Source organism: Sinocyclocheilus anshuiensis, unplaced genomic scaffold (assembly GCF_001515605.1).
Source record: "Sinocyclocheilus anshuiensis isolate Anshui unplaced genomic scaffold, SAMN03320099.WGS_v1.1 scaffold311, whole genome shotgun sequence".
Taxonomy (NCBI): Eukaryota; Metazoa; Chordata; class Actinopteri; order Cypriniformes; family Cyprinidae; genus Sinocyclocheilus; species Sinocyclocheilus anshuiensis.
Genome location: NW_015549606.1, coordinates 1,115,255 through 1,129,811, shown reverse-complemented (window position 1 = coordinate 1,129,811; position 14,557 = coordinate 1,115,255). Strand labels below are relative to the sequence as shown.

General features: G+C 38.7%; 2 protein-coding genes across 2 annotated transcripts in view; one reads left to right on the top strand and one right to left on the bottom strand.

The window, feature by feature from the left end:
- Window positions 1–4,584, bottom strand: part of LOC107659045 (tetratricopeptide repeat protein 22-like) — an 8,710-nt gene extending 4,126 nt beyond the window's left edge. The window contains 6 exon segments of the mRNA XM_016447844.1: window positions 1,263–1,424; window positions 1,732–1,852; window positions 3,093–3,206; window positions 3,362–3,417; window positions 4,017–4,034; window positions 4,036–4,584. Coding sequence (XP_016303330.1) covers window positions 1,263–1,424; window positions 1,732–1,852; window positions 3,093–3,206; window positions 3,362–3,417; window positions 4,017–4,034; window positions 4,036–4,578 — 1,014 coding nt within the window. The 5' untranslated portion in view covers window positions 4,579–4,584.
- A 3,573-nt stretch (window positions 4,585–8,157) lies between these two features.
- LOC107659044 (leucine rich adaptor protein 1-like) overlaps window positions 8,158–14,557 on the top strand; it is a 14,208-nt gene continuing 7,808 nt past the window's right edge. The window contains exons 1-2 of the mRNA XM_016447843.1: window positions 8,158–8,480; window positions 8,754–8,963. Coding sequence (XP_016303329.1) covers window positions 8,769–8,963 — 195 coding nt within the window. The 5' untranslated portion in view covers window positions 8,158–8,480; window positions 8,754–8,768. The remainder of the gene's footprint in view (window positions 8,481–8,753; window positions 8,964–14,557) is intronic.

Sequence of the window (14,557 nt, the reverse complement as noted above, 5' to 3'; positions counted from 1 at the left end):
TCTTAACTTTTATAAAGAATATCTCTTTGGGTTTGAGACTTTAGTCTTTGCAACTTTAGGGATCTTATCTATGCATGAACAGCTTGTAACACTCCAAAAATGAAAGGAAAATTTGAAATTGCATCATGACCCCTTTAACAAGTGTTCTCCCCCGAGTTACGTCTTCCGCCATTTTGGAGAGTAACCAAGAACGTAATCAACGTAATCAGCGTTGTTTACGTTCAGGAGGGTAAGCGCGCACATGAACGTAATTGGCGTAATCAGCGTTGTTTACGCTTAGGGTAAAGTGTGCGTATGCGTTGTGATACTCTCTAAAATGGCGGAGGACACTCGGGGGAGAATAATTGTTGAATAAAGTCGTTATTTTTGTTTTCTTTGCGCCCTCTCGTAGCTCTCGTAGCTTCGCAAAATTGAAGTTGAGCCACTGATGTCACATGGACTGTTTTAGCGATGCATTTCTGGGAGAAGAATTGTTAAATAAATTGTTATTTTTGTTTTCTTTGCGCACATGAAGTATTCTCGTAGCTTCGCAAAATTGAAGTTGAGCCACTGATGTCACATGGACTGTTTTAGCGATGTCCTTGCTACATTTCTGGGACTGGGAACATTACATTTGCATTGCTGCAGGGTCTGAGAGCTCTCAGATTTCATCAAAAATATCTTAATTTGTGTTCCGAAGATGAACAAAGGTCTTGCGGATTTGGAACGAGAGGGTGAGTAGGCTAATTAATGACAGAATTTACATTTTTGGGTGAAATAACCCTTTAAGGGAACTTGGTGATTTAAAAAAAAAGAAAGTTATATTTCAATGCTTTTGTGTTCACTCACAATTATTTTGCGCTCTCGCAAAAAGTATTTGTTTGCAAATGCACTGAAAATGCAGAAAAAATCTTATATTAGTTCCATCACAAACGTTTTGCAAGTGGACATAAAGTTTCTCAGGAAGTGCAATACATTTATGATTTATAAGAGAATGCAAAAGCTTTGAAATAAATATTTTTTCTCTCTCACCATTTCCCTTTACTGCACTGATTTAATCCACTAAAATTTGGGCCAATTAAAGGGAGTAGTTCTAACATAATTGGTTTTTTAGATGCAATAACATTGTGTCCAAACATTTTGGAGCACTTTTTATCATGAGTCACAAAGTGGGTGTTTCTTTGTCTTTGCAGAAGCATTTGTTTTTGTCATCCTAGTTTATCCTGTGGTATAAAACAGAAATACATATTAAAAAGTGGGTGGTAATCAAGTATTTTGCTTACCTTGGCCCGAGTGCAGTAAGCCTGCCAATTGAGTTCTGCATCAGTCAGGACACTCAGGGCCATGTTACAGATACCTGTGGCCATCTCTAGTTTGCCTGACAGGAAGAACACGTTTGCTAGTCTGTTGAGTGTGAATGCATCATCCGTAGCGAGCTTAATGGCCTGTGGAAATCAGCAGTGAGAACAAATCTAATCATTTAGAGTCTTTTACCCTTCATTATTATTCACATAGTCATAGTATTGTTAGCTTTAATGCATCAACATGTCAATTTATCAGCTTATGTTTAATCATATCAAACATAAGCCTAAGCACATCTTTCTAACACCTGTGTCAAGAAACAACACGTCACACCCATACATGTTGTGGCTACAGAGGAAATGTGTGCAAATAATCTCAAGACTGGAATCTTATCTATTAGTTTGACCATGATAAGAAGTTCTAAATTTTATCTGGGCTGACATACAGTACCGAACCGTAACACGTCAAAGGGTCAGATCCGGAGAAACCACAGTCATGAACTGACATTGGCACAGTGGAGAACTCCTCCGTCCGCTCCAGCATGAGACCAATGTAACACCAGGCCAGGGCTAAAGAGTAATGAGAGTTACAAAGACATTGTCTTAATGATTCCACTAAGATCTGCTAGAAGACGCTGATAAGAGGTCATTAAAGAGCCAAGCATGACATGTGACAACATAAAACTGGAAAGGCTGGTCTGTGGAACTTTTCACTTATCCATTGGGGCCTTTGGTTGTCAGGGCCCTCAAGGTGAGAGTAAAGTAAATGTAACAATATTATAGACAGACAAAAAGCACTTGAATGTGTGCCAGTGAGTATTTTTCAATGTGAAATAGACTTAGGTTGTATGCATTGCTAAGAACTTCATTTGGACAACTTTAAAGGCGATTTTCAAAGTATTTTGATTTTTTTTGCACCGTCAGATTCCAGATTTTCAAATAGTTGTATCTCGGCCAAATATTGTCCTATCCTAACAAACCATACAGCAATGGAAAGTTTATTTATTCAGCTTTCAGAAGATGTATAAATCTCAATTTCGGGAAATTGACCCTTATGACTGGTTTTGTGGTCCAGGGTCACATTTGTGGCCACAAAGTCTTTTTATTCAGCATGTCATTTGCGGGGCTTCATACTTTTGCATTATACAAAATTGCAGTGGTGGACAGAAACGAAGTAGTTTTACTTCGTTACTGTACTTAAGTACATTTTTCAAGTATCTGTACTTTACTGGAGTAGTTTTATTTTGAGTAACTTTTACTTGAAAATATAATTATATTTTCCTTATTATATTCATTATTTCCTTATTGGTTATTTTGGGAAAATCCCAGGTATTTTGAGCAGTAGGATTATAAAAAATATATGCTAATATAAAATTAAATGATAAAAGTAGCCTATATAAAACTGCAAAATAAACATTCATCTATCGGTACTTTTTACTTAAGTACATAAAAAATCAAGTACTTTTGTACTTTCACTCGAGTAAAATTGAAAACTGAGTACTTTTACTTTTACTGGAGTAATATTTTATTATATGGATCTGTACTTTTACTCAAGTACTTGATTTGTGTACTTCGTCCACCACTGCAAAATTGCAAAAATGCAATCATGAAAATAAACACATATATTGCATTTGTAACTTCATATCCAATATATGGCACACATTTGCTGTATTTGTACATTACATCTCGCAACTGAAGGCCTCTGAGGACCATAATTGGTCCTTGATTTATGGTATTATCTATGAACATAAGCAGACTGTGTGTATTGCTTTATTAAAAATCTTTATCATGTCTTCTTTATAAAAATTAGCTTTGAGATGTGTGTTGTCAGATTTTAGAGTCTCTGTGAGAAGCTTGAGGCCCTTATTGAAATAGTTCAGTCTTGTGAGGTCAGTGTCTTTTGAATCCCTTACAATTCCATCTAACCTATTAAAACAAACAAAGGTTAAGATCAACCTATTATTGTTTTGGTTTATGATAAGTAATGGCTTATTCAAATGTTTAGATAGGTAGTCAGATGTTTGATGATGTGTTAAAAATTAAGATGAACAGGTAAGTGTGAAAAATACTTATGTAAATACCTTATGTAAATTGTTGCCATTTTGAAATACCAACTTCTTTTTTCCTCTATTGGTATCTGTAAGAAATAAATCAACATAACACAACAATGCACTGTTTTAATACGAAGGGATTTTCCTTTCCTTGTTATTACAGGTGTTTTCCTCGTATTTTGAATTTTGCATTGTATTGTGTTTTGTTTGAGGGTTAAAGGAAATGCGTCAACTAAAGTTTAAACTTAACGAAATATGGTTATTTATATCTACTAATTCATAACTCATTCAAAAACACAAAAAAAATGCAATTCATATAAACTGACAAATAAAAACGATGACTTGAATAAAAAATTATTCCAAAATGTTTCGGGTGTCAAAAATGTCAAAAGCTGATATCAACGTAGAAAAGGTGTAAAAAAGTTGTTTGCTATAATAATATTGTAATAAAAGTACTTCACTGGTTATTAATATTTGAAAAACTTTTAGTTTAAAAAAAAAGACCCCAGCGGACCCTCATGACCAGATATCAAAGTCAATAAGCCTCAAAATTTCAGAAAATTTGACCTTTTTATAACAAGCCTAGTTTAATTATAAAATATCACATGGTATAACTCCCCCAAAACATAATGATATGTACTGTATGAACTATCTTCCTGTACATAAGAATTTGTGAAGTGCTCACCAGTTCCTCTCCGTTATCCGAGTGCGCGGTTGTATAACATCAGAGCGGATGTCAGTTTCTCCTGTAAATCTTCGTCCCTCTCCAGCTCCACATCATGAGGATGTGCGTATGCCTGTTCAGCCAAGCACCATGCTACCCTGAGCCTGCAGTCTGTCTGGTTCTCCCCCATCTCTGGGCCCATAAGGGCAGCCACACGCTCAACACACTCCCCCTCCTCCAGCTCATGACCTAGGCGTTCATATACGTAACCCAGGTTGGCCCAGGCATTAAGGTTTTCTGGATCCTCTTGGCAGATGCTGTGGAAGGCCTCTTCTGCCGTCTCCAGTTCATCTACATGAAAGGCCAGCAGGCCCATCATATTGCGCACAGCATACTGCAGTCATCCCGTCTCAGCTTCAAGCTCAGCCCTGAGGCTCTCGCGCTTAAGCTGGGTGTCCCGGTGCCGAAGGCTGACTGGTCCGTTGGGTTCACCGTTCAGATTGAGCTCCAAATGAAAGTGGCCAGGGATGTAGGCCATCCCCTCAATCAGAGACTCGATGTCTTCTTCTGTGCTGTCCTCCATTGTCTCCCACACACTTACTGACAATGCCTGACTAAGACAGAACAACTTATATGGGGGACAGGAAATACAGGTTTGAAGAGAAGGATAAATGAGACATGAGTAAGGAAAGATGTTAAACATGTGCTTTCTTGCTTCCTGTAACAGGTTTCTCCACCCCAACATTGTGGTTTTTACATTAACTATGTTAATTTCAAAGGACAACATGGGCGTTTGCGTCAGGAGCTGTGTAAAGAATGAGTCTTGCTTTCTGAATTTGAGTGGCACACCTTGGTGTCATATAGGGTTTGCCATTAGCCATGAATCGGCCAAACAGAACACCACTTTAAATACTGCCAGTTGTGATAGAAATGCAATCCTCTGCATGTAAAATAACAAGTAAAATGCATTGTGTAGTGCTATTTCTATATCACAGCTTTTTGATCTGTGTGTGTGTGAAAAAAAAGTTATTTAGAGTGAGATAAATGTCACCAGACGTGAGGAAGTTCATGTGTTCTGATGAGTATTTTGATACAGATTTCCTTTATTATTATTCTCTTGAGTCCTGAGTAATCTGAACTGGTTTGAGTGCTCTTGAATATAGATAATTATTATCAGATAATTATTACTTTAACTCTTCCTGACCTTAAGAGGGTTGTTTACCCAAAAATGGATATATAAAAATTATATTATCAGTAAGTCATTCAAACTTTTGTTTTTACATTACTCTAACTCATCAGAATAAGTTGAGGATTTTTTGTTTGTTTGTTTGTTTAAAAAGTTATGTGAAATTCATCTTGATTTTTAAAGCTGGTTTAATGTAATTCTAGTTGAAATGACTTGTACAACCAACTGAGCTTTATATATATATATATATATATATATATAATATGTATTAGTTATTGATGCTTTAGATTTATTTTTTAATGTCACATGCAGTGAGTAAATGATGACTTTGTGCTTTAAAAAACTTCTACATATAACTTCTAAAATATTCAGATACGGTAGCCTATATGAAATAATCACCTTGATCTTTTCAACCAACACAATTCTACATAAAAGTTTTACAGAGTCAGTTCATAATTTCCATTTTAGATGTAATTTCCATTATGACCACTAGAATGAATCCTTTCTCTTAATATGGAGAGCATACAAAAAACAAGTGACATGATGCACACAGGAACTGTGGGTCTTAAATTACATGAAAACAGTTTCAGGTTGATACAAATCTTCTGAATGTCTGAAATTCTCAGTGTTGCTCATCATTTCAAAAATATCAATTGGAGGAGTATGCATGAATATCTTATTTATATTTTTAATATTTTCATAATACCATCTGGCTGGTAATAGGTCCCCTTCGTGACAAGAGAAATTTCAATGCTAGGCCTATATATTAAGCTCCCATTTTAAAGTAAATGAATGAACAGTGACACTTTTATGATTACCTCAGACTGGAGATATGGGTCTGTTGTGTGAGGTTGTTCTCATCACACTCCTGTTCTGTTTTGTCTCTGATGACTATAACAGTGGGATCCTCATTGTGCAGCCAGCAGATGTTTAATGATGTCATCTTGACATAGTCTTGGCCCTGAGAGAACATAAGCGTGACACAGGATAGAATAAGGACTCATACTTCTTGTCTAAATCTGCGTTTAATTTCTATATGTAACTACACAAAAAACAGACCATGCATATCAGCCATGTGGTAATGTGCAGTACAGGCCACAACTTTTTTCATTATATGGAAACATACTGTCAACTCACCATTTACTGTTCTGACTTGGTTGGCAAGCAGATTACGGATAGGATTTTAGTGGAAACATATTAAATGTCAGTCTAAGATGTGTTTAGCAGACAGTGTGGTGCTTGATATTCAACAGTTCCAGTCTGAAGAGAAACTTCTCAAAATAATCATTTTGCACATACATTATTTAATGCAGACATTGTGTTCTGTACAGTTAGTTTTTCATCTTTTTGCTTAAGAATATGACAGTTTAGTTTCTCGTTTTCATGTGTTTCCAGGGCACATATCAAATTCAGATTCACATGAAGGAAATTTTCATGGAAATATGGCTAGATCTTAAATATAGTTTATAGTTAAAATACATATTCATATTCAAAATATTTGGATTAAATACATTTTGTAAAGCTGTTTGTCATTAGCCTACTTATTGTTATTAGCTAGCTATTATAGTGATTAAGGTAACACTTCATTTTACAGTGTCCTTGTTACATGTACTGTATATCAATAACAGCAAATTATCCATAATTACATGCAACTAACTAACCCTAACCAAGTAGGCCTACATGTTGTCAATTAATATGCATGAATATCTTATTTATATTTTTAATATTTTCATAATACCATCTGGCTGGTAATAGGTCCCCTTCGTGACAAGAGAAATTTCAATGCTAGGCCTATATATTAAGCTCCCATTTTAAAGTAAATGAATGAACAGTGACACTTTTATTATTACCTCAGACTGGAGATATGGGTCTGTTGTGTGAGGTTGTTCTCATCACACTCCTGTTCTGTTTTGTCTCTGATGACTATAACAGTGGGATCCTCATTGTGCAGCCAGCAGATGTTTAATGATGTCATCTTGACATAGTCTTGGCCCTGAGAGAACATAAGCGTGACACAGGATAGAATAAGGACTCATACTTCTTGTCTAAATCTGCGTTTAATTTCTATATGTAACTACACAAAAAACAGACCATGCATATCAGCCATGTGGTAATGTGCAGTACAGGCCACAACTTTTTTCATTATATGGAAACATACTGTCAACTCACCATTTACTGTTCTGACTTGGTTGGCAAGCAGATTACGGATAGGATTTTAGTGGAAACATATTAAATGTCAGTCTAAGATGTGTTTAGCAGACAGTGTGGTGCTTGATATTCAACAGTTCCAGTCTGAAGAGAAACTTCTCAAAATAATCATTTTGCACATACATTATTTAATGCAGACATTGTGTTCTGTACAGTTAGTTTTTCATCTTTTTGCTTAAGAATATGACAGTTTAGTTTCTCGTTTTCATGTGTTTCCAGGGCACATATCAAATTCAGATTCACATGAAGGAAATTTTCATGGAAATATGGCTAGATCTTAAATATAGTTTATAGTTAAAATACATATTCATATTCAAAATATTTGGATTAAATACATTTTGTAAAGCTGTTTGTCATTAGCCTACTTATTGTTATTAGCTAGCTATTATAGTGATTAAGGTAACACTTCATTTTACAGTGTCCTTGTTACATGTACTGTATATCAATAACAGCAAATTATCCATAATTACATGCAACTAACTAACCCTAACCAAGTAGGCCTACATGTTGTCAATTAATATTACTCAGTAGGCCTACTTAAATGTATAATTACACTGTAACAAGAACACTTTAAATGAAGTGTAACTGTGATTAATTACAATTGCAATAAATTAACTTTTCCACGACATTCTAATTTATTGAGATGCACCTGTATATAGGTATAACAAAGGACTATTTTATAAAGCAGGCCTATTACCAGGTTAACTTGTGGGAGTGAATTTCTACGGTCGCGTTTACTCCGTTGTATACGGCAGTGAACTTCTGCGCTCCGCTCGCTGTCATGCAGGTGGAATTCAGTCCAGCAGCCGTGTGATTCAAGCACATCAGGATAGACATTCAGTTTGAAGAGAGCTCCTCTCCAAACCTGACTTCATCTCCGAGCATCACATCCACAATTTACCTCATCACAGTCATGGCATCATCAGCACAGCCGAGGAGTTTGAACAGCACGCAGATCGGATACATTTGAACGACGATCTTCAGAGAGACTCGCATCATGCTCAGGTGGTCTGTCTTTCCCACTGAAGGAGATCACACAGGCTGCGTTTGGGACAGAAAACAGTCGTGTGAATGTTTAGAATATTAATCAGGTATGACACTCTCGTGTGTGATGATGCGTTCAGCTCAGTTGACGCATGTGACGTGTGTATTTTGTTTTGTTTTTTTGGACCAGACATAAGCGGATTTCAGCAATAATACTGAATGACTGTTATATGTTTACAAATAATCACAGGGTGTTGCGTGAGATTTTTTTAGGCGTAATACTGTATATCAGTGGGATGCTCCATAACTTAGTCAAGGAGCTAAATTTTTTTTAATCCAAAGCAATTGGCTTTCCTTTTCCCCTCTTTTCTTTTAAATAGATCCTTTTTATAATCATGGAGGAGAGCAATACCTGTGAATCAGTACCAGATTTAAAGGATCTGGAGTTGAAAGTGGGGAGAAAGACCCCAGAGGGGCTCCTGAAGTGGATGAGAGAAGAGCACAAAATGATCTCTCATCAACAGACAGACAATAATGAGACAGAGAAGAAGGGCCTGGATGAGAAGATCCGAAAACTTAAAATGGAGATGGTAAGAGCCAATTCTACATATCTATAGCTATTAAACTAATAAATCAACTAATTTCATTTACTTCCATCAAATCTATTATCAATTTATAAACTGTATTGTATTTAACCTCAACCACATTTATACTCTATCTCAAGCATAAAATGAATAAAGGGTGACAACAGAGAGTCAAAAAAATGTGTATAATATGTGCTAGTTTTATAAATGTGTGTGGATGACTCTCATAGCAGATATGCTACAGGGTGAATTTGTTTCTCCTTTTTTATGATTGCTTGTTTTTTTTGTCACATATCCATAGAAAAATTACAGTGTAAAGCTCTTATATACTGACTATGATTGTATCTTTTCATAACATAACTCCCAAGAAGAAGCCTGCAGCATGTTGTTGTTGTTTTCTCATTTTGAAGGGTCCCAAACCACATTCCACAAACTAAATCAACCAGAAGCAAAAGAATTTCTCACCGCATTGCCAAACAGTAAATAGTGTGTTGAAACATGACCCAAAACTGTCATACAGGCAGTAATATTTTTAATGAACGGATGAATTGCTGGCGGCCACATATCTGTGATGATATTGATGTGAAGGAGTGGCTTGAGTTTTGGTAAAATATTTGCTGCTGTTTTCAATGTTCATGCTTCATACTGTAAGTTCAAACGCTTGGGGCTGATACGCCCTCGGTTGTATAAAGAATTGTTGTAGTTAGGGAAATGAGCTTGTTTCCCTGTGGAATGCAGTGCCATTAAGCAAATGGACCCTGATGTTGTTGCTATGGTGCTCTTTACTGAGTGGGAGACTTTTGTAAAAGGCCCCAAAGCTGTCATGGATTATGCTACTGCCAGTTGCATTTCTGATTTTTGGAAGGCAGGGTTATGAATTTGCTGCAGATACGTCTGTGATCTTAACATGTCAGTGGTTTACTGCATCAGCCCATATCTGTGTGTAGACAAGCCTGTATGTGGTTTCAGATAAAAAAGGTGAAGGGTGCTAAAAGCAATGTCTTGACATTTTTGTCCAAATATGTGTTTATTATCGGTATGCTTTGGAAAACTGTAGTACAACAAAACAATTAATTGTGCTCTTTGTGTATCTAGAACTAAAGTGTACATGTGGTTTACAGGCTTAAAACAGAAATTAGAAGGTTTTCAAACTGGAGATCACAAGATGATCCACAGAAATTTTAAGAGAAAAAAGATTATCTTACAAAAACAAATAATATTTTTTAGGGCTGTAATAGTTAACTTGCTAACTTTTGAAATGAATTAAATATGATTAACACAATTTAGCACATGCACTGCATTTGACATTATTATGATTTCAATCAAATTTCTAAAGACTGCGTGGATCAAGTTTTATTATAATTTTTTTAAATATTATATAAACTACTGTTTAAATGTTTGGAGTCATTTTCTTTTTAGAAAATGAATACTTTTATAAAAAAGATGCATTAAATTGATTAAACATGACATTAAAGACATTGTTACAAAAAAAAATCTAATCCAAATAAATGCTGTTCTTTTGAACTTTCTATTCAAAGAAAAAAATGTATCATGGTTTTCACAAAAATATTAAGTGGCACAACTGTTTTCAACATTAACAATTCTGAAGGATCATTTGACACTGAAGACTGAAGTAATAGCTACTGAAAAAACAGCTTCACAGCAGGATTAAATTACATTTTGAAATATATTAAAATAGAAGACAGTTATTTTAAATTGTAATGATATGATTTTTACGGAACAAAAAAAAAATGCAGCCTTGCTGATCATAACAGACTTCTGTCACGTTCGCTGCCGGAAGGAACACGGAGCCGTGTCTGTGCCGTAGAAACTACATGGGGAGGCGGCTCAGAAGCAGGACGAACTCCCGGGAGGGGGCCGGCAGACAGAGTCCAGGGAGGTGATGAAGGAGGGAGGAGACAGGAGGGGCCAAGCAGGACCCAGGCCACAGCCATGACAGCGACCCACGGTGGAGCCGACGGAGGGAGGAGCCATGGAGGAATGGCCGCCGACTCCAGGGGGCCGACCAACGGCGGCGGAGCAGGTGGCGGAGGAGCCCGAGGTGGAGACGGAGAGCCGAAGAGCCAGGGCGATGGGGAGGATCTGGAGGGCCAAAGCAGAGCAGATGTCGCCGGCGACTGACACGGAGGCGTGGATCCGAAAGGCCGCAGTGGAGCCGGAACGACAGAGGACTGAGGAGGAGCCGAAGGGATGACGGAGCCGGAGGGACGAAGGGATGAGGCGCAGCCGGAGGAGTGGAGTCCCGAGGCGCAGGATGGTCGATGCCAGACCAAGGCGGAGCCGGAGGGACGAGGGAGCCCGGCGGAGCTAGTGGACTGCTGGGCCACAGCGGAGAGGAGGGAGCTAGGAGACATGGTGGAGCCGACGGGTGGAGGCGGAGGCGGAGTCCGGGGCTTAGAGACTGGAGGCAGAGTCAAGGGAAACTCCAGCCACGGCGACGCTGGAGGATGGCAGTCCCGCGGAGCTCGCACCATGCTGATGGTGGGCTGAGGGCGAGCAGAGGGGCTGCCAGACGACAGCGGTGGAGGAGGCAGCAGCAGGTGGGTGGACGGGCATTTGTGAGCCTCCGGGCTTAATTTGGGACCAGGAGCCCTCTCAGGGCTGGACATGGGAACAGGAGCCTTCTCTGGACTAGACATGGGAACAGGAACTTTCTCTGGGCTAAACTCGGGGACTGGAGCCCTCTCTTTACTGTACTGGGAAACAGGAGCCCACTCAGGGCTGGACGGGACCAGCGGGGACGAAAGAGAGAGGAGAGGGGTCAAGTCGGGTTCCAGCTCTGTTTCCCAGTCTATGAGGTTCTCCTCGAAGTCCAGTAGTCCCAGATGTATAATCAGCTCACCCTCAGCCGTGGTGCAGTGGGCGAAGCTCCACTCCGCTCTCTCTCGGTCCACAGCATTCTACCTTGTGGCGGGCTTTGTTGCCGGCTCTCGCACCTTGACTGACGTCATTTGCAGCTTCGGCTCCGCAGCGATTCATTGCTCTGTCGCTCCATGCGGAGGAGGTACTCGGCGAGATCCGCTCGAAGACCATCTTCGGACGACGGTGCTCTGCACGCGGGGTTCAGGCTTGCGTCATAGAACGCGCAGAGCGCGTCATCCAGTTAGGTGGTGAGTTCGGCGACAGCCAGAAACAGTCTGGTATGATCCTCGAGCGAATGCTGGGAACGCTTGGCCGTCTGAGATGGCCAGAAACAGTCTGGTATGGTCCTCGAGCGAACGCTCCCCCTGCTCCAGCAGGAGGAGGAGGTACTCAGGGCGGGCAAGGGGATCCATGGGGAGAACACAACGGAAACAAAAAGACACTGGGTAAAACGAGAAACAAAAATGGAGGGGGCACACGGAGGTAACTGTTTTGGTCGGGTCTTCTGTCACGATCGCTGCCAAAGTAACACGGAGCCGTGGATAATCGAAATAGTCTTTAATAAATCCAAAAACACAGGGAACTGGAGAAAACACACAAACACAACATAATAGACTCGACAAAGAAACATGAGGCAAACTACACATTATATACTAGACTTGACAAGGGATAGACAGGTACGGGGAATCAACTAATAATCAAACTAAATGAGGACAGGAACATGACCAAATAAGGACAAACAGGAACAGAAACGGGCAAAACATGACACAGACAGTCCAGAATCCTGACAACTTCAAGAATATTAAAACATTTTACAGGCCAATACACTTAAATGGAAGTGTTTTTATTCTATTGACAGCTCTGTTTTTAGCAGTTAGAAATACAAACTGAATAGGCCTATGCCCAATATTTTTTAAACATAGGTCTTCATATATTAAAATATCTATAGCCACTTTTATATGTGTGGAAAGGAATCCCTCATAAGGGGATCATCATATTAGGGAGAGTACATAGCATCGAAAAGTTTGAAAATTCCTGCCAATAAAACATTTGTAGTTGTGTTAAAACACTGGCTATAGTGGCTTCCAGGTAATTTTACAAATAGCACTCAATTCTAGAGTAGAGGGAGTGTTAGAGAATTGATTTAGTGTTTTAGTGTTCTCCTGATGCAATTTCACACTGTTCCCAAATAGTCATGAGCTACAGCAAGCCAGCTGTCATTGAACTTTAACCTCACACTGTGACATTGTGACCTGGACTGCTGCAGTCTAGTGACACACACACACACACACACACACACACAAACACAAACTCGATTCATTCACACGCACCAGTATAATGTGAGACAGTGTAGGCTTTTTGAGAAAAAACGTACAGAAATAAATGACTTTCATATCACTACAAAATGATTATCACTTCTGACTTTAAAACACTGGCAGTAATTAGGAAATCAAACAGCTTGTTGTTTATGTCACCTGTGATCTGTGTGAAGATAGCAAGAGAGAGAGAGAGAGATGTACTTGATGACTTTGAGCATCTTGGCCCCCGGTGAATGCAACTCTGTCTCCCTGCCTGACACAGATGGGAAACACAGGGGATGGTGTGCTGACAGATGGAGGAAAGGGAGATGACTCTTCCAGTCTGATAGAACGAGAAGAGAAGGGAAATGAGGGAGGGAGAGAGAGAGAAAAGGAGTAAGGTTGAAAGGGAGAGTGGGAGGACGTAGAGGTTAGGAAGGAATGCAGAGAGATAGAGTGCATGTGTGGTGCTAGATGAGAGAGAGAGCAGTGACGTATTGGAATATAAGAGATGCTGTCAATCCTGTCAGTGTTGCTGTGTGTCAGCTGCAGTTAAATGAGTACAGAAAGTGTGTAAACTGTGCCATGGAAATGTGTTACTGTTTCATTATGCACACATACATTACAGTTTGAAAGTTTTGAGTCAGTAAGATTTTTTTTTTTTTTTTTTTAAATCATTACTTTTATTAATCTAGGATTCATTAAACTGATTAAAAGTGTTAAGTGTTACAAAATAAATGCCACAAAAATATTAAGCAGCATAACTCTTTTAAATATTGCTAATAATAGGAAATGTTTCTTTGGCACCAAAAGATATTAGAATGATTTCTGAAGGATCATGATACACTGACGACTTGTGTAATGGTTGCTGAAAAAGAGATATATATGTGTGTGTGTGTGTGTGTGTGTGTGGTAAATGCAGCCTTGGTGATTATGAGACACTTATTTTAAAAACATTAGATAATCTTACCAACCCCTAACTGAACAGTAGTGCACATGAAAAATAATTTACTTGTCCCATAAATTAATTTTCAAGAGCATTTTTTTTACCGTTTATGGTGAAGTTCATTTCATTCAACTGAATACAATTCTAAATCAGAACAATTATGGGTGTTAATTATAACTTGTATCAGTTTAACATTAAATACAGTAAAATAGCTTTAAATAATGAAAAAAAATTATAGCACAATAAATATTCTGCCAGATTTGAAATAATTGACCGGTTACTGTGTAAGATTATGCAGCTCTCTACTGTATGTTTGGTAGTGTTTGTCACAGATTCACCAGCCACTTACCATACCCTTTATCAAGCTTCTCACCTCATTCCCTCGTCGACTGGTCTCAAGGTTGCACACCTTCTCCGATCTCTCCACTTACCTGCCTGGATCTCTGGATCTCTGGATCTCTCTCTCTCTCTCT